This window comes from Cucumis sativus, chromosome 7 (assembly GCF_000004075.3).
Source record: "Cucumis sativus cultivar 9930 chromosome 7, Cucumber_9930_V3, whole genome shotgun sequence".
Lineage (NCBI taxonomy): Eukaryota > Viridiplantae > Streptophyta > Magnoliopsida > Cucurbitales > Cucurbitaceae > Cucumis > Cucumis sativus.
Genome location: NC_026661.2, coordinates 2,155,566 through 2,172,081, shown reverse-complemented (window position 1 = coordinate 2,172,081; position 16,516 = coordinate 2,155,566). Strand labels below are relative to the sequence as shown.

General features: G+C 31.4%; 3 protein-coding genes and 1 pseudogene across 3 annotated transcripts; 1 reads left to right on the top strand and 3 right to left on the bottom strand.

Annotated features, from left to right (window-relative positions):
- Nucleotides 1-1,016: 1,016 nt before the first annotated feature.
- LOC101211016 lies at nucleotides 1,017-1,823 on the top strand. Its single transcript, XM_031888960.1, has one exon. The coding sequence runs from the start codon at nucleotides 1,162-1,164 to the stop codon at nucleotides 1,486-1,488; it is 327 nt and encodes a 108-aa protein (XP_031744820.1). The 5' UTR covers nucleotides 1,017-1,161; the 3' UTR covers nucleotides 1,489-1,823.
- Nucleotides 1,824-7,086: 5,263 nt separating this feature from the next.
- LOC101209211 (cyanidin 3-O-galactoside 2''-O-xylosyltransferase FGGT1) lies at nucleotides 7,087-8,678 on the bottom strand. The gene has a single exon (XM_004144562.3). The coding sequence runs from the start codon at nucleotides 8,676-8,678 to the stop codon at nucleotides 7,245-7,247; it is 1,434 nt and encodes a 477-aa protein (XP_004144610.3). The 3' UTR covers nucleotides 7,087-7,244.
- Nucleotides 8,679-10,923: 2,245 nt separating this feature from the next.
- LOC101209456 (exopolygalacturonase) lies at nucleotides 10,924-12,607 on the bottom strand. Its single transcript, XM_011660371.2, has 4 exons — nucleotides 12,427-12,607; nucleotides 12,053-12,352; nucleotides 11,404-11,922; nucleotides 10,924-11,266 (listed from the first exon to the last, which is right to left on the bottom strand). The coding sequence occupies exons 1-4, from the start codon at nucleotides 12,556-12,558 to the stop codon at nucleotides 10,988-10,990; spliced, it is 1,230 nt and encodes a 409-aa protein (XP_011658673.1). The 5' UTR covers nucleotides 12,559-12,607; the 3' UTR covers nucleotides 10,924-10,987.
- A 2,073-nt stretch (nucleotides 12,608-14,680) lies between these two features.
- LOC116405169 lies at nucleotides 14,681-16,339 on the bottom strand (annotated as a pseudogene).
- Nucleotides 16,340-16,516: the final 177 nt, after the last annotated feature.

The window sequence follows — 16,516 nt, the reverse complement described above, 5'->3', positions numbered from 1 at the left end:
TTCAAGATTCAATTCTAACACTCAAACCCAAATATTCTAAGAGGATAAAGTCGAAAATATGAGAGAACATCTAATATTGTGGCATAAAGACTACTAGACCTTTAGTATAGTAAGACTTTCACAAAATTTAAAAGCAATTTGGGAGGGTAGGAGAAGTCTCTTTAATCAAATCTAAATGGTTCTCTACCTGCAATAATATAATTACATGTATAGCTATCCGAATTACAATATTAGAATATATATATCTCTCTTAGTATATCGTTAGCTTTGTTATACACTTAATTATTATCTCTTAAAATTGCTACCTATTACCATTATCCTTTACAATATTATTATAGATAATCATATAAAGATATATTATATACTTTTAAGGAAATAAATTTTGTATAGCAAGGAAATTTGTTAAAAGTCAAAAATCATAATTCATACAATATATACTTGAAAATTTTAGCAAATTCAACCCAATAGTTGACATACAAATCCCTTTTTAAAGTCAAAAGATTTAAACACTATCTACACGTAATAACATACTTATTTGACATAAATGGATGTTTCTTTAAATGAAAATCTTATTAACAAAATTAAATTAATGACCCAAGTAATTATATTTTTACTCTATGAAACTAAGTTATAAATCTTGTTAACCAATTCTATATTCTCTACATGAGCATTAGTAAAGATATATCAAAGATACCGATATCATGAATATGACAACCCTAACCTTCATTCATCAATATAACATTCCCAAAAAACTATTTTGTAGAACGACTAACGATATCAGTCACATTATTTCAATCCATCATCAATATATATATATATATATATATATATATATATATATATATAAGTTTCTTGTTTACATATACCAAAACCCACATAAATAAATAAATACATAAAACAAAAGCTTTGGATTTGTGAATAAATTAGGTAACATTGTCGGCATATTGGGTTGGATATGAATGGACCCCAAACAAATTGATACACCAAAAAAAAAAAAAAAAAAAAAAAATCAAAGGTCCTTAAAAAGGTGACCATAAACCTTCATGATAAACACACACCAACTTCACAATCTTCAAAAATCTCTCCTTATTAAACTTTCTTCTCCAAAAATCCTCTTCTTTTTTGTATTACAAATTCTCAAGAAGAAAAATAATTAAACCGATGTGGCGGTTGGCGGCGGCAGTTAGAAGAAACCTCCACAACATAAGGAAGAGCCCACGAGTGGCAGATGAAAGCATGTACGGCGGCGGAGTTGACGGTGGCGGAAGGGTGGGGGCGGTGGTGGACGGTGACCGAAGAGAAGGTAATTCATATGGGTTTTCTATGATTTACAGCCTTCTTCGAACCCCATTTTCGATTCTGTCTTGCTTTTCTCAACCACACGTTAATGGGGTCGACGGGATGTGGGTCTCCGGCGAGTTTCCAAGAATCTCGGAAGTTAATCATCTTATGGTAAGCGACAGCATGAGATATGCAATATTAATGTAAATAAAATAAATAAATGGGGTTTCTTCCTCCTCTGTAGTAATTTCGATTGGATCTGGTTTTCAAAAAGAGTCACAAATCGAATGCTATAGAATTATTAATTGGTATCATATACTTTGATCGGTTTTACTTTTTCTTTTTTCTTTTTTGTTTCCTTTTTGTGTTAGAATATTGTATAACAAATTGTGGGTGTGTAACGTTACAGTCAGTTATGCTTGAATTGACGGTTTAAAATTGACTTGAATTTTGAAATTTAGTGATCTTATATGTACGTATATGTTCTTGTATACAATAATGTATTAGTTCAAAAGTTACACAAAAGAGTTTGAATGTAATAACTTTTGTATATTTTGTTTTTAATTTGAATTAGAAGCACATAGGGATTCAAAAACCATGTGCCTACTAAAAGCTTGAATGAAATGACAATAACATTCTAATTTGTCTCAGCTCATGAAAAAAAATGAATCAAAAGAGAAGTTAAAAAAGAAAAAGTAAATTTATTTGAGTGTAATGATATGATTCATTTGCTTTGAGCGAATCAACAGAATCTCTTCAATAAAAGACAACAAAAAAAAGCGATTATCGTCACTTTGGTTGCTTCTATTAAATTACGATGGTTAAACTATTAATTGAAGTTTTCTGGAAGTATTCTTTTTTTTACAAAACGCAATAACAATAGGCGAAAAAACAAATGTATTTGGGAGTTGGATGAGAGGTCAAAATTGAATGTAGATCCAAAGTGATGATAAGTTGAAGAGGTAAATGGGGAAAGTTTTCTTTTTAGGGGTTATTGGGTGCATAATAATTAGGTGGGAAGAATAACAAAATAAATTAAAAAGAGAGTCAACAGCCTCCAACTTTGGTTTTAATGGGGACTAATGTGCACTTGTGTAGTGGTGGGAGTAGTGGTAGTGACTACCACTCTTCTCTTATACAAATGTAACTATCCATCTCTCTTTCTCTGTTTTTTTCTTTAAAAATTGAATCTTATTATTATTATTCTCTCAACCTCTCAATATATTCTTCACTATATTCATGTGTTGTGGGGAAGGATTTCTTTTGATTTCTTTTGGTTTTGCTCTAAATTTTTTATTCATGCTCCACAAATAGAGAACACTTATTTATTATTAAACCAAACCCCTTCTTTGGTGGTAGTTTCTCTTATGCTAATTCTCTGGCCAACAAATCATATCTAAAGATTTCCATAAGGGAATCTTTGGTTCTCTATTTGGGTTATAAAAAAAATTTGACTAGTTTGAGTTCTTGTTTTGAAGTTTAAAATTTGTCTTTAAGTTGTAATTATTAAGAAAATTAATGAATTAATGTCACGTTAAAATAAGTTAGCTACATGTATTTATAGCTTCTTTCACCTTTTTATGTTTTTAATTTTTTCAGAGATTATGACACAAAATAAAAATAGATACCAAAACAAACCCTAAACTTTGGAGAAAATTTTACCAAATTGTACTATGTACTTATGAACATCACATCAAGGATGGAATTTTAGTAAGATAATTATTAATTTATTAAAAGCATGCTTAAGATAAAGGCTAGCTATATAGCTATAGCAAAGAAGTAGATTTAAGTATTTAAAAATTATATGAAGACACAAACTTTATACTTTTTCTCTTCCAAAAAAGTAATTGAATTAATTATTTATAAAAATATCACATTTTTTTAAAAACATTCATTGTCGTGATGTGAATTAGTGATTTACTTTAGAAAAGAAAAGGACAATATGGTCCGTAACAATTTGTTTATCATTAATATAAAAGTTAATAATATCGAAAAATAAATGGTCAATTAATTTATTAAATTTTGAATTGAGTAAAAAAATGACTTCTTTGTAATAATCATTATATAGGTTAGAATAATTTGTTGTATAATATTAAATGATCAAGTATGAAATTTTCGTTATGGTGAGATTTTGATCTATTTACGTTTTTGATGATCCTTGACATAAACTCTATAAAAATATGTATCGTTAGCTATATTTGCTTATAATTGCTTACAAGTGCTCTAATTTCTTTTACTATGCTTCAATTTTTTCCTCTTTAAATTTCTAATTGCAAATGGGATTTATATAATTATAGTGGTTTTGTGAATAGCACTTTGTTTTATGTGCATATTGCATTAATTTATAAGTATAAACATATGAAAATTATGATAGAAATGGCCATTGGATGTTCCCAAATATAAAATGATTTTTTTTTCTATCTTGCTTCCACTATTACTTTCTTGTCTTTTCATTCTTTTCTTTTCTTTTTTTTTTTTCTCAGCAATCAAACCTTTGGAGAAAAGTTAAAAGGGATAAGTGGGAAAACAGTGGAATGGGAGACCAAGAAAATGATTGAAAGCCTTAACCTTTGAAGGAACAAACAAATGTATATATATATATATTATAAGGGTGGTTTTGTGCATAAGGGTTTTACTTCCCATTTTCTTTTAATTCCTCTTTTTTTTATTTAAGATTCCATCTCTTCTTTTTAAATTAAGATTTTTTTTGAAAAAAAAAAGTTCCTCATGTTTATACAACAATAACGTTAAATATGTAATTTGGTGAAGAATGTGATATGTAGGATGTAAAATCTACACACCGGTATGGTGCTTGTGACGACATAGACTTCAATACTTAAAGTCAAAAAGTGTAATTATGTGTAGCATGAAGAGTATATTGATTGAGTATTATTTAGAATAAGTTTATAACTTTCTATGTAGTCATAATGATTATATAGTAAAATCTTGATCTACTGACATCCATGTTCGAGTAATATTCTTTAGTAACATTAGGTTAAGTATTGAGCCAAATGAATATCTATGTTTTGCTTGTTAAGTTTGGAGGCTAAGTACTCACAATCTCATCCTTGATTGAGACCGAAGCCATGTAGATCAATTTTTACTTTTGGCCCAAATTATCTTCTTCTCAAGACCCAATCAAGTTGTACTGTGCATGCTTAATTTAGCAAATGAAGGTCGAGGCTGAGTGGATCATTTTGACTCAAAGTCAAATTAAATTAGCCATTTTCCTTAAGCTCATCTCTTCTTGATCCATTTTTACTTATATGCTTATCATCATTTTCTTAGTATGATAGTTCTCTTACGTTATTTTTTTCCATTGTATCATTTCAATTATTTAACTCAAAAACCACTCATAACAAAGTTTATAAACCTCTAAGCAACATACAACTCCAACTATGGTTTTTTTATTAGGTTATCTAACACATAATTTCCCCACTCACCCTTGTCTTATGTTAAGAAAATTATATATATTATAAACATCAAGATTTCCAACCTTCCATCTTTCCCTTGTACGTTAAATTTCAAATTTGAAGTATTTATATATATTTAATATAAACCTAATTGGTAAAACTTTACATCTTCGCCTAAGAAAAATGTCCAATATTTCCCTTCAATGAAAAATTATGCAAATGAAAGGATTCAAAATAATTCTCACTATAGTGGTTGAATATTAAATATTGATATCAATACATATTTTTATAAATAGAATAACAAAATTTATTTAAACTAATAATTAAGTTGTTTTTCTTCTAGTATAAATCACATCTTCATATTTGGAATTAATAGAGATGCTTACATAAATATATTTAAAAGATATCGAAGGGTTCGATTAGTCGATAATATTAGTAGATATTTCAATCTAACATCAACTAAAATAATTTTTATTGCTGGATTTATGAAACTAAGAAGAATCATGAAAAATTGATTTCTTTAAGAACATTATTATTGATCAATATAATTAAGCCAAACCACACTATAAATAAAGTAACATATTTATGGTGGGAAAAAGTAGCTTTTTACTAAAATTATATTTAGAAAAATGGGCTTTAAAAATCTTATCTCTTGCTTAAGGAATACGATTTCCCAAGTAAGTGGTCGGCTTCAATTCCAACCACATCTATTTTTCAAGCTTTTACAAACATAAATATAAGTTTGAAAATGACATAATAGAGAGAGAGAGGAATAGAGTATGTTATCAAGTGACAATTATTGTCTTGATAAGGACTAACACTTGCTAGATAAGGAATACAAATTTAAATGATTCAATCAATATTTTTTTGTGTTGATTTAATAAATTTGGGAAGTAGAGAATGATATTGATAAAATGTTTGGTTTATAATTGTTGGCAAAAAGTAGAGTCAAACAAGTGTGGTATTATTAGAATAATTACATGTTTCAAGACACACAAGACTTCAATATATTTATATATATAAGAAAAGTATAGGATGGATACCAATGTTACAAGCTTCCCCCAAACATTGAGAAAGGAAAACAAAAGAGAGAAAAGATAAAGGGAGACATATATTTTAAATTAATTAAGGTTGGCCATGATTTTGAAGTAGTAAGGTAATGAACAAATCATGGGGAAGAGATATGGGAAGAGCAGGCTCAAATGATGGGTTTCCCGTTGGTTACCTTTTCTCGTCACATGGCAAGTTGTGGTTGGCAAAATAAGTTCTACTGCTGCAGAAGAGTTTTTCTAATGTTGTTGAAGCTCACTTTAATCAAATTTATTTAAACTTTTACCCAATCTGAAACTTCTATTTATGTTTATTTGTAAAGTTGTCTTGAAGTATTTCAAAACCAAAGTTTTGAGAACAATCTATACCTTTTTAATAATTATTACACAGACTCCATGAAAGTACTTGGTCTAACATTCACCGTTATAATGTCTGAAAAATGTATATGTCGGTGACAATACCAGAAATAGGAGAGGCTAACCATGTTTTGATTCTAAAATCCACGGTGTAGCTAGCCTTTTCCTATCGTATGTAAATGACCAATCAAATAAAATTTATAATATACCGCTCAATTCTATCTATACTACTAAGTACTTCAAAAAAAGGATCATTAGGTAGATCCACGAGAAAGCATAAAGACTAGTTTTTGGAAGTAAATTATTTAGTTAAGGGGATAAATGGGGTGTTTTATGTGGTTTGAGATTGAAATGTGTAATGAAAGTAAAAACATGCATCAAAGCAGTAAATGTAGAATATATTAATTAAATGCAATCAAATTCTAGTCCAGAGGAATGGAATCACATCCTAATCAATTTAATTTAATTCCTATACTTTGGGAATTGGGCTGGGGATAAATTTTTAATAGGAAATGTTTAATAAAAAATTAAATATGATTTATGCAAGATCGATAGAAGAATATGTTATCGTTGTTGTCGATCAAATTACAAGTCTATCTAACAAATTACAAGTCTATCTAACATATTACTTTCTAGAGGTGATTAACAAATAATTACATTACACTTATTATAAATTAAACACGAAATTGCATAATCCACCATTAGCTATCAATCAATAACAATAAATTATTATGAATAAATTAATAATCAATAAGTTAGGAGTATATGAACCCACACAGACAAGAAATCTCATATTAATTATCAAAAGTACAAGGGGTTCCTCCTATATGGTGTGTTATCAGAGCACCATTTAGGATATCCACACTAATTTCATGGTTAATAATAATCAAATGGTTGGATGTAAACAAATGTATGTAAATAATGGTAAAAGAAGATTAACAACATTTAAAAATTGTTCCAAAAGATAAAAAATTTTATACCCTAGATTTTCATTGAAGTGCCAGAATCAGAACATTTTAGGAAAAGAAAACACAACAGAACTAAAGCCAAGATTCAAGTCTTGGAAGCACAATAGGCTTAAGCATATTCGTCATTCTCAACAACTCATACGAAAAATAAAAGTTGTGGCTTTTACCTGTTTTTTCTACATGTTTTTGGATGTTACTTCCATAGATGCCACCAAATCACAAATATTGTAGCTAAAACTATCAATATAAGACTCTTCCAAATCTTTTTTCAACAAAAGATCCCTTATTTTAGAATGATTTGTTCTAACTTCTTTTCCAATTTCATTATCTTCATCCATTACAATCTTCACAGCTTTACAAACACTTTCCTTTGTAAACCATCCATCTTCTTGTCTTTTTTCCACCTCCACCCCAACCCTAAGATTGTTCCCCATCATCCTTGCATTGATAATTTGATCCCCAACTTGAGGCAACAGCACCAATTGACACTTATTCACCAATGCCTCTTTTAAAGAATTAGAACCACAGTGTGTAACAAAGCATCCCACGGATGGATGCTCCAAAATCCTCTCTTGTTGAATCCACCCACCGTAAACCACCCCTCGTCCCCCGACTCTTTTTGCAAACCCCTCCGGCAACGCAGCCTCAACTGTTTCTGCCCCGAAAGGCGGTTTGAGTGCAGCAAGGAATGGCATGTCTAAAAGCTCAAACCCCATCAAAAGTTCTTGAAATTGCTCCATTTGTAACGTGCACTCGCTCCCAAATGCACAATATACCACTGAGCCCTCCTTAAAACCTAAAAGCCAACTTTCCCATTTCTCCTCCAAAGCTTCAGGGTTTAGTGTTTCAGGCAAAACAGACCCAGTAAGCAAAACAGGTTTTCTGAACTCAAATTGAAGATAATTCACAAAATCTCCCTCAATCTCATGACATGTTCTAAACCCTATTGCATCACAATCACTAAAACTTACAAATTGGCGATCATAAAAAAGTACATCACTCCCAAACTTCCATTTTCTTTTTGAAGCAAAAACTCTTGCTTCATGGGGATGAAGGTTTATGGTGGAACTGGGATAACCAACTGGGGGTTTCATGAGATCTTCCTCAGTTAACTCATTTTTATAAAATTGCCTTGAAGGGGTTAGAGTATAAGCAATCATGGCTGCACTAGTAACACAATAATGGATTGATTTGATACCTAATTGGCTAGCTAATTTTGGCAACCAATGAGTGAAATCAAAGAGGATGAGATGGGGTTTTAGAGTTTGAAGGAGGAGAGTGATTTGAGGTTGAGTGAGATCCATGGAGGTCATGATGAGGTTATGGAGAGGGTAAGGGACATCACAAGTGGTCTCTGCACCATGTGGGAGGCCATGGACATGAGGAACAATGACAGGAATGAATGTAATGAGATTAGGGAAGAGATTTAAGGGCTCAAATTTGGGAAGGGTTTTGGTGGGGATGAAGAAAGAGATTTTGTGGCCTTTTTTGGCTAGTTTATTGGAGAGATGGAGAAATGGAGTGAGATGGCCAAGAGCAAACCAAGGGTACATCGCAATGTGGAGGGAAGTATGGCGGGCGGTGGCCGTCGCTGCTGCTTCGGCAGCCATTGTTCTTAGAGATTGAAGATGAAGGGTGAAATATGAAGCTTTTCTTTAGTTGAATGGTTCTCAAAATATCATCTAACCCTAGCTGTTTAGAATAAGCATGCATAATTTTTGTTTATTATATCAAATCGGAGTAGCAGAATTTGGATTTTTGACCCTAAGAGTACTAAATTTCAATTATCACTAGTTCACCCTTTTTTTTTTAACAAGTCATAAAAAATGTACCTTATTATCTCAACTAGGTTTCAATGCATATACATAGACTTAAAAAAAAAAGTTTAATATACCTTTATACATACAAGTAGTTAGATAGGATTACTCCTTGGTACCCTGTTTCTGTCTTCCCAAGAAAAAAAAAACTTATTTTTTACATAAAATAAGAGTTCCCTAACATTTTCAACAGAGATTCCAATTTGTAAGTTTAACGAAATTTGACAGTGAAGATTTGAAATAAATGTGATTAGAACTTTTAGTATAGAAATTGGAAAAAAAGAAAAACTATAATTCAATCTTTCAGTGTGGGGCTATATGACGTTAGTTTTAATGTTAGAAGTTCAATTAATGACCATTTTTTTTTTCAAACCATTCTATTTTAATACGTAACAGATCACTAAAATTAAGGGGAAATCTACCAGAAATTGAATCTAAAATCACTCCAAAATCAAACAGATCAAAGTACCAACAAGATCTCGATCAAACACTTATCCCCAAATTTTTGGAAGATCGTTTCAGGGTTCAGGGTTTAGGGACTTCTGTTCTGTCATTTGACCTTAATAACTCAACAATTTTGATGCATGTTATCTTTACCATGCAGATACGTGATTTCGGTAGCAGATTTAGAAAAGGAATATAATTCTTATTTTAGACAACTGAAAACTAGTGACTCGTGGAGTAATTACCTACAAAATACGTCTCTATGGTTTGGAGGAAGTTTGGATTTAGGTAAGGATTCATATCTCTGTAAACACAACATTGATTGACATTTTCATTACAAGAGCAAAGAAATTAAATAAATATAACAAAAACATCTCAACAAGCTAAGAAAGCTCTAATTTAAAAATGGTGACATGCACAACTCTACCAGTACACCAGATCCCATCACAACTTCTACAGAGATGGACGAATTTATTAAGGGATTAGAGGCACGTGCTCCTTCTACCTCCACATTCTCAATTTTTGTATTAAAATGTCAGATTACAATATACATTAAATAATATTCTAATTTAGCTAAATTTTAGTTTTGGTATAGTGGCTGTGCCCCTATAAAATCACGAGGATTGATTTTTCTAAAATGAGATAATTTGATTTTTCTTTCTAAATTTTAATGATTTTCTAAATGGAAGATAATTTAATTTCCTAAAAGAATATAATTTTTTAAAAAGAGTAAAAAACCTATCTAAGATACCTTATTTTCTAGCTCACATTTGTTATCTAACCAATATTTAGAAAAAAAATGCAAAGTTGGTGGTCCAAACTTTCACTCTCGACAATATTCTATGAAAAATGTACTATTTTTTTATGCAATTTTTAAATATACATATTTACATTACAAAAAATCATGTGAAAATTGTTAGTCTTTCTTTCTTTATTGCTAATGAATGTTATTCTTTATTGCTAATGAATGTTATTGGAGCATTAGTGAAATGTCGAGATATTGTGTATTTATTATATAATGTCCAGTGCCCTATATAAAATTTATGGATCCGCCACTCAACAGTACCAAGTCGGTTAGAACTCCACTATATGTGCTTGGGCAAGAGTAGAGTAGTACTAAGTTTAATTAATTTAAGCGTGCTTGGATGCAGTACTAACTTGTGACCTACCTTGATGCACCCCTTCTAAAAAAACTTAGTTATAGATTTAAAGAAAGAAAATTAATAAATGAGCTTTTGCAAGAATAGTAAAGAGTTTTATGATAATAGAGCTCAATAGCAAATTTAAAATTGATGACTATCTGATAGCTCTATGATTACAGCTGGATGACCCTCTAATAGTCGATATCCTATATTTCCAATATGCAAGAAAAATTGATGCCATAGACTATTTTTTTCTAAATGTTTTTTTGTCATTTGATACAATTTTTCATAAATAAAAGATTTAAAATAGAAAGGTTGAAAAAGAAGTTACAAAATCAACAATTAAGTAATAAAAAAACATATAAAGATACAATTAAGCAATACAAAACATACAGAGATAGACACAGATGATATTTGTTTTCAGAATACAAAACAGTTTGAAAAATGTGTTTTTCAATCTAAAACAAAATGGCTATAAATTTCAAGTTTTATTATAGCTAACGGCAAATTTAGGGTTTAGAGTTCTGCCATTGACGTGGATGTGGATGTAGCATTAATAGGAGCAGCTTCGACACACGCACGAGGATTTTGCTTTCCAGTAATGATGGGAATCACGTTTCTACACTGAGACGTAATCCGTCCTTGAGTTCCGGTGTAAGTTAGGTCAATATCAGCAACTTCCACATCTTCGCACGGTAAATCTTTGCTACAAATAAGTTGAATAGCAACCGAAGTAGCAGAAGTGCCTCTGATATTCTTGAAACTAACGTTGCTGATCTTAATTTTTGATGGAATCTGAACAAACGTATACATAAGAAACCAAAAATTAAATCATGTTAGTTTTGCATTCGTTATATATAAGAAAAATATTACTTGAAGTAAATTAATTAGTTGCAAATTATGAATAAGGAGCAATTTCAATACATATGTACCTTTTTGTCGCATTGATCAAATGGACAATATTCTTGGTTAATAACGACAGGATTGCTAACATTAACCATTTCAATATCTTCAAAATGTAAGTCAGAGGCTGTGTATGCAGATGCAGAATCTGGCCACGACTTGATTCTAACACCATTCCAAGTATTGATTAATTTACATGATTTCACTGTAACTCCTGTCACCTCTGTTCTATTAGCGTACCTGCCTAAACTTCCTATACTAATGCCATCTCCTGGTCCGCAAGTTACATTAGTAATAGTTATTTGCTTGCTGCTGTCTCCAACAGATACACAATCAGCTCCGTTTGAGATTTGTGTATTGAGAATGTTAATCTCTTCTGAACTGCTCACATGAATTCCATCAGAGTTGGGGTTACTCTCTGGTGAAATAATTGTCACATTTTGGAGAGTAACATTCTTGCAATCGAAAAGATTGATGTGAAAATTCTGACTATCCAAGGAAGTTATGTCCTTCACTATTGAATTGTTTATGGAATTGAACTTCACATTCTTACAAATTTAATGTCGGCCCGCCCAAAAGATAAGGTATCCGAGTTAGAAAAAAATGCATATATTAATTGAAAAATTATGTATTCTTCAAGAATAAAGAGAAAGAAGATAATATAACTAGAGAATTTACCCGGGGAAATTTAGCGCATGTTTTTTCCAAGCGACAATCATTTTTGTCTCCACCCTTTTTTCGTTGGCCATCAAAAGCACCAGTGCCTGACACTGTCAATTGATCGATATGTTCAAAAAGAACCATCATATTTCCTATTGGATTGGGATGAGCTTGTAATGTTCCTTCCAACCGAAAGTCAATAGTACTCTTGCAAGGACCATCGAGAATGGATTGGTTTAGTTGGTAAACTCCTATTGGAATCAACAATATACTAGAATTGGTCGATGCACATGCATCCTTCCATGCATTTGCCAAAGCCTATAAATTGAATTATTTCATTAGATAAAAAAATTACATAAAATGCAAAATTTATCAAGCTAATATATATTTACCTGAGTAATATCAGTATTAGGTTTGGCACCATACGTAGTGATATCAAAAATGGATTGACCTTTTGCGGTTGATGCCAACATTAACAACAGATGTAATAGTAATGCCATAATGTTTGACTTCAATCCCATCATTTTTATGTATGTCTTCTACTTTTTGCTTATGATTTTCTCTTTATTCTAATTTAATTAACTATGAAAATGGGAATGAATGATTCAAATATGCAGTCATCCAACCCCTCTTTATATATTCCAAAAAATCTTGGTTGCTAAATTTGGAAAAAGATCGTTGAAAGATTGAAGCTAAACCATTAGGCTGTCCGTCATAAAAATAGCCATTTCATAACAAATGGAATTTACTAATCATTTCCTCACCTCAATAAAATTTATGTTTGAGACCAACTGAAAAAAGGAAGAACGGATAATTTTAGTGAAAAAACATATGACATAATTAGGATTGTATTTGATTGAAAAACAACCTCTGAGAAATTGAAAAAAATTTATAACCTCGTCTCTATTATTATATGAAGTGGCTCAAATATTTCTATAGTTAGTTAAAGGGTATGTAGGAGAGTAATTTGTCAATGATTAAAGTCACTTTTGATATGTCAAATGGAGCAAAAATTCATCTGGCAGACAAGATTATTAGTAACCATGAGGTGTATTAATTTAAATCTGCTTCCCATGTACTGAAAATAAAACCACTTTTGACATATCTTAAATCACTTTCTTTGTAAGAGGTTAAAAATATGTGCCAAAATTTACTTATTTACTTATCATATATTCGTATTCTTAGGAGAAGATCAGTCACAATGCCATCGCGATATAGACCGATTCGATATCCTTTCTATTAGGATGGAGACAATGTTAGATTTTGAGTTTGGGATGGGATACCGTCAATGTTCTGGCTAGAGCCTTTGAGCATTTGTGCTTGGACTATTGTATGTGCTTCTTTGTTGCTTGCTAATTTGTTATCTTGTGCTTTTCTATGACTTGCCTATGATACACTTTTTGAGTCATGTATGTGTACTGAAGCATTGTGAAGAGAAAATACTAAGTATGATTTTAATTAAGCATATTTTAAAAAATTTCTCTTCCATCTCTCATGCACACTTGAGTCCTTCACCTGGCTATATCCTAGGCTAAGTAGCGTTTTTCCGGCTCCATATCAATTTAGCAATGTATTCATGACTAGGACACAACCAACCGAACTTTTTTGCTTGTTTAAAAACAAATCTCCCTCATGATCAGTTAGGGTTGCTCAATGTTACTGTGGTATGATAATCCTCGACCAGGACGAATTATTGTAGCTAATGAATAAAAATTAGAAAAATACAGAAAAATATTGATAAGAAAGAAATGAAGTCGGTTTGTTCAAAATTTGCATGCATTTGCCACTTTGTGTAGGAGAAAAGTGAATTGAGGGTCCTTTAAATCTATTCCAAATTTAATTTTGTTAGGACTTAAGTAGAAGGGCCATGCCTTTGTTAGGAATTTTAATGTGCATATTGCTTGTTCTTGGATTTGTATATTATTAAAGATTGAGTGTTTGTTGGGTTCTTGTTGACTGTTAAGGCATGAGAAAGTGACTTACTTAATCGAGGTTTAATGTGACTGTGTATGCTTTATTCTACCTTGCTCAGAAGGATGAAGGCCGGATTAATTGTTGGTGGTGTTTGATAACACCAAGAATGTACTACCTAATGTTGCTTAATTTTGGATCATTTTGTGATTTTTTTTACATTTCAATTTGATTATTGTCAAGGTTGAGTATGAAGGAGTATTTTCCCTATTTCAACATATTTTTGAGATTTTAAACTTATGTTTTAATAGATTTTTTTAATGATATTATTAGATGCTCACGGATTTTATGATAATACAACTTTGATTAAATTGACTTAATTGATTGTAGGTTAATTTCAACTATGTAAACATTAATTATATCCGTGCTAAATACATAAGAAATTAATTTTAAAAATTTCAAAACTCAAGAGAGTTTGATAACACATTCCAGGTTGTTAAGAGTATAAAAACATCCGTTGTAGAATTGAATTTTCTAACACGACCCACGTAGGTCTACACTAAAGTGTTTAAAGGGATAGAATAGTTAAAATTGTATGATTTATTTTCATTATATATTTCATTCCCCAGAAGAAAATGGAAGGAAGAAAAAAGGTACATGATCAGCTTCATGAATCATCAAAGAATGGATAAAACCTATGGAATGTTAAAAATGAATACAGAATAATGTTGTGAATTAAATATAGATATGTGATAAACTTTCACATATGGTTTTGCAGACTTTGTGTGGCATTGGTTGAAAAGATTAGTCTGTTGATGGAGCACCAGCAGGAGCAGGCTTAGCACATATTTGAGGGCTTTGCTTTCCAGTAATGAGAGGCTGCACGTTTGCACATTCAGACAAAATCGGTCCTCGTATTCCACTATAAGTGAGGTTAATATCAGCGACTTCTACACCTTCACATGGTATACTTTTGCTGCAAACAAGCTTCACTGCGATAGGAGTAGCAGAAGTGCCTCTAATATTTTTGAAACTCACTTTGCTGATCTTAATCTTGGATGGAACCTGAAATATTAATGGTCCCAAAAGTGTATTTGTTTAGTTCATGAAGTTTAACTAATAAACAAAATAAAGTATAATTTCAATACAATATATACCTTTCTGTTGCATTGATTCCACGGACAGTATTCTTGGTCTATAATGACAGGGTTGCTCACGTTTTGCATCTCAATATCTTCAAAGTGCATGTCAGAGGCTATGAATGCACCGGCAGAATCTGGCCAGGTTTTGATTCTGACACGCGTTGGTAGTATTGATTAATTTGCATGCTTTCACAGTAACTCCTACCACGTCTTTTTCCTTGGTGTACTTGCCCAAGCTTCCTACGCTAATGCCATGTCCTGGTCCGCAAGTTACATTAGTAATAGTTACTTGCTTGTTGCTATCTCCAACAGACACACAATCATCTCCAGTTGAGATTTTTGAATCGAGAATGTTTATCTGTTCAGAGCTACTTATGTGAATTCCATCAGTGTTGGGACTATTCTCTGGTGCACTGATTGTCACATGTTGAAAAGTAACATTCTTGCAACCCAAAAGATTGATGTGGAAATTTTTACTGTCCAAGGAAGTTATGTCCTTCACAATTGAATTGGTGATGAAACTGAACTTCAAATTCTGATGGATTTAAACGAATAAGGGATCAGAATAAAAAAAAAAAAAAAACTCTCAATTTAAAACGACGCATATGTAATTGAAATTATGTAGATTTAAATTGTATATAAAATGAGGCAAAAGGTTTGAAATAATATATAAACAATTTACCATGGGAAGTTTGGTACATATCTTCTTTTTGTGGCAATCATTCTTATCCCAACCTGCTTTTCCTTGACCATCAAAAACTCCCGTGCCTGATAACATTAGTTGATCAATGTATGCAAAAAGAACCAACCCATCTCCATTTGGATGGAGAGGAGCTTTTAGTGTTCCGTCGACTTGGACTTGAATAGGAACACTCTTGCAAGGTCCTTTAAGATAAGATTGACTTAATTGGTATACTCCTTTTGGAATCAACAATTTACTAGGAGTTGTGGACATACATGCTTCCTTCCATGCATTTGCTAAGGCCTGCAAAAGTTTAGTTCTATCATCAAATTAAAGTCTTCTTCCTAATAAATTAAAAAAAAAATTCATCAGTTTTGCATATATACTTGCCTGAGTAATATCTGTATTAGGTTTGGCACCATATCTTGTAACATCAAAAAGGGATTGGGCTTCAATAGTAGATGCCAACAATAAAAAGAAAGGTAGTAATGCCAATCCCATCACTACTACGCCTTCTATACTTTATTTATTTACTTATATATTGTCCTAATGGCTAACTCGAAAAGAATGGGTTTGAATATGCACTTTCATTCAGCCCTCTTTATATAGGAGAAGAAGATCAATAGTGTTTGAAAAATTCTCTTCCAAATTTTATTTACTATATTTGGCAAAGATCGATGAATGGTTGAAGTTAAATAACCATGGTTTATATTTGTCAAAAATTAGTTATAATCCCTTGAAATTTTG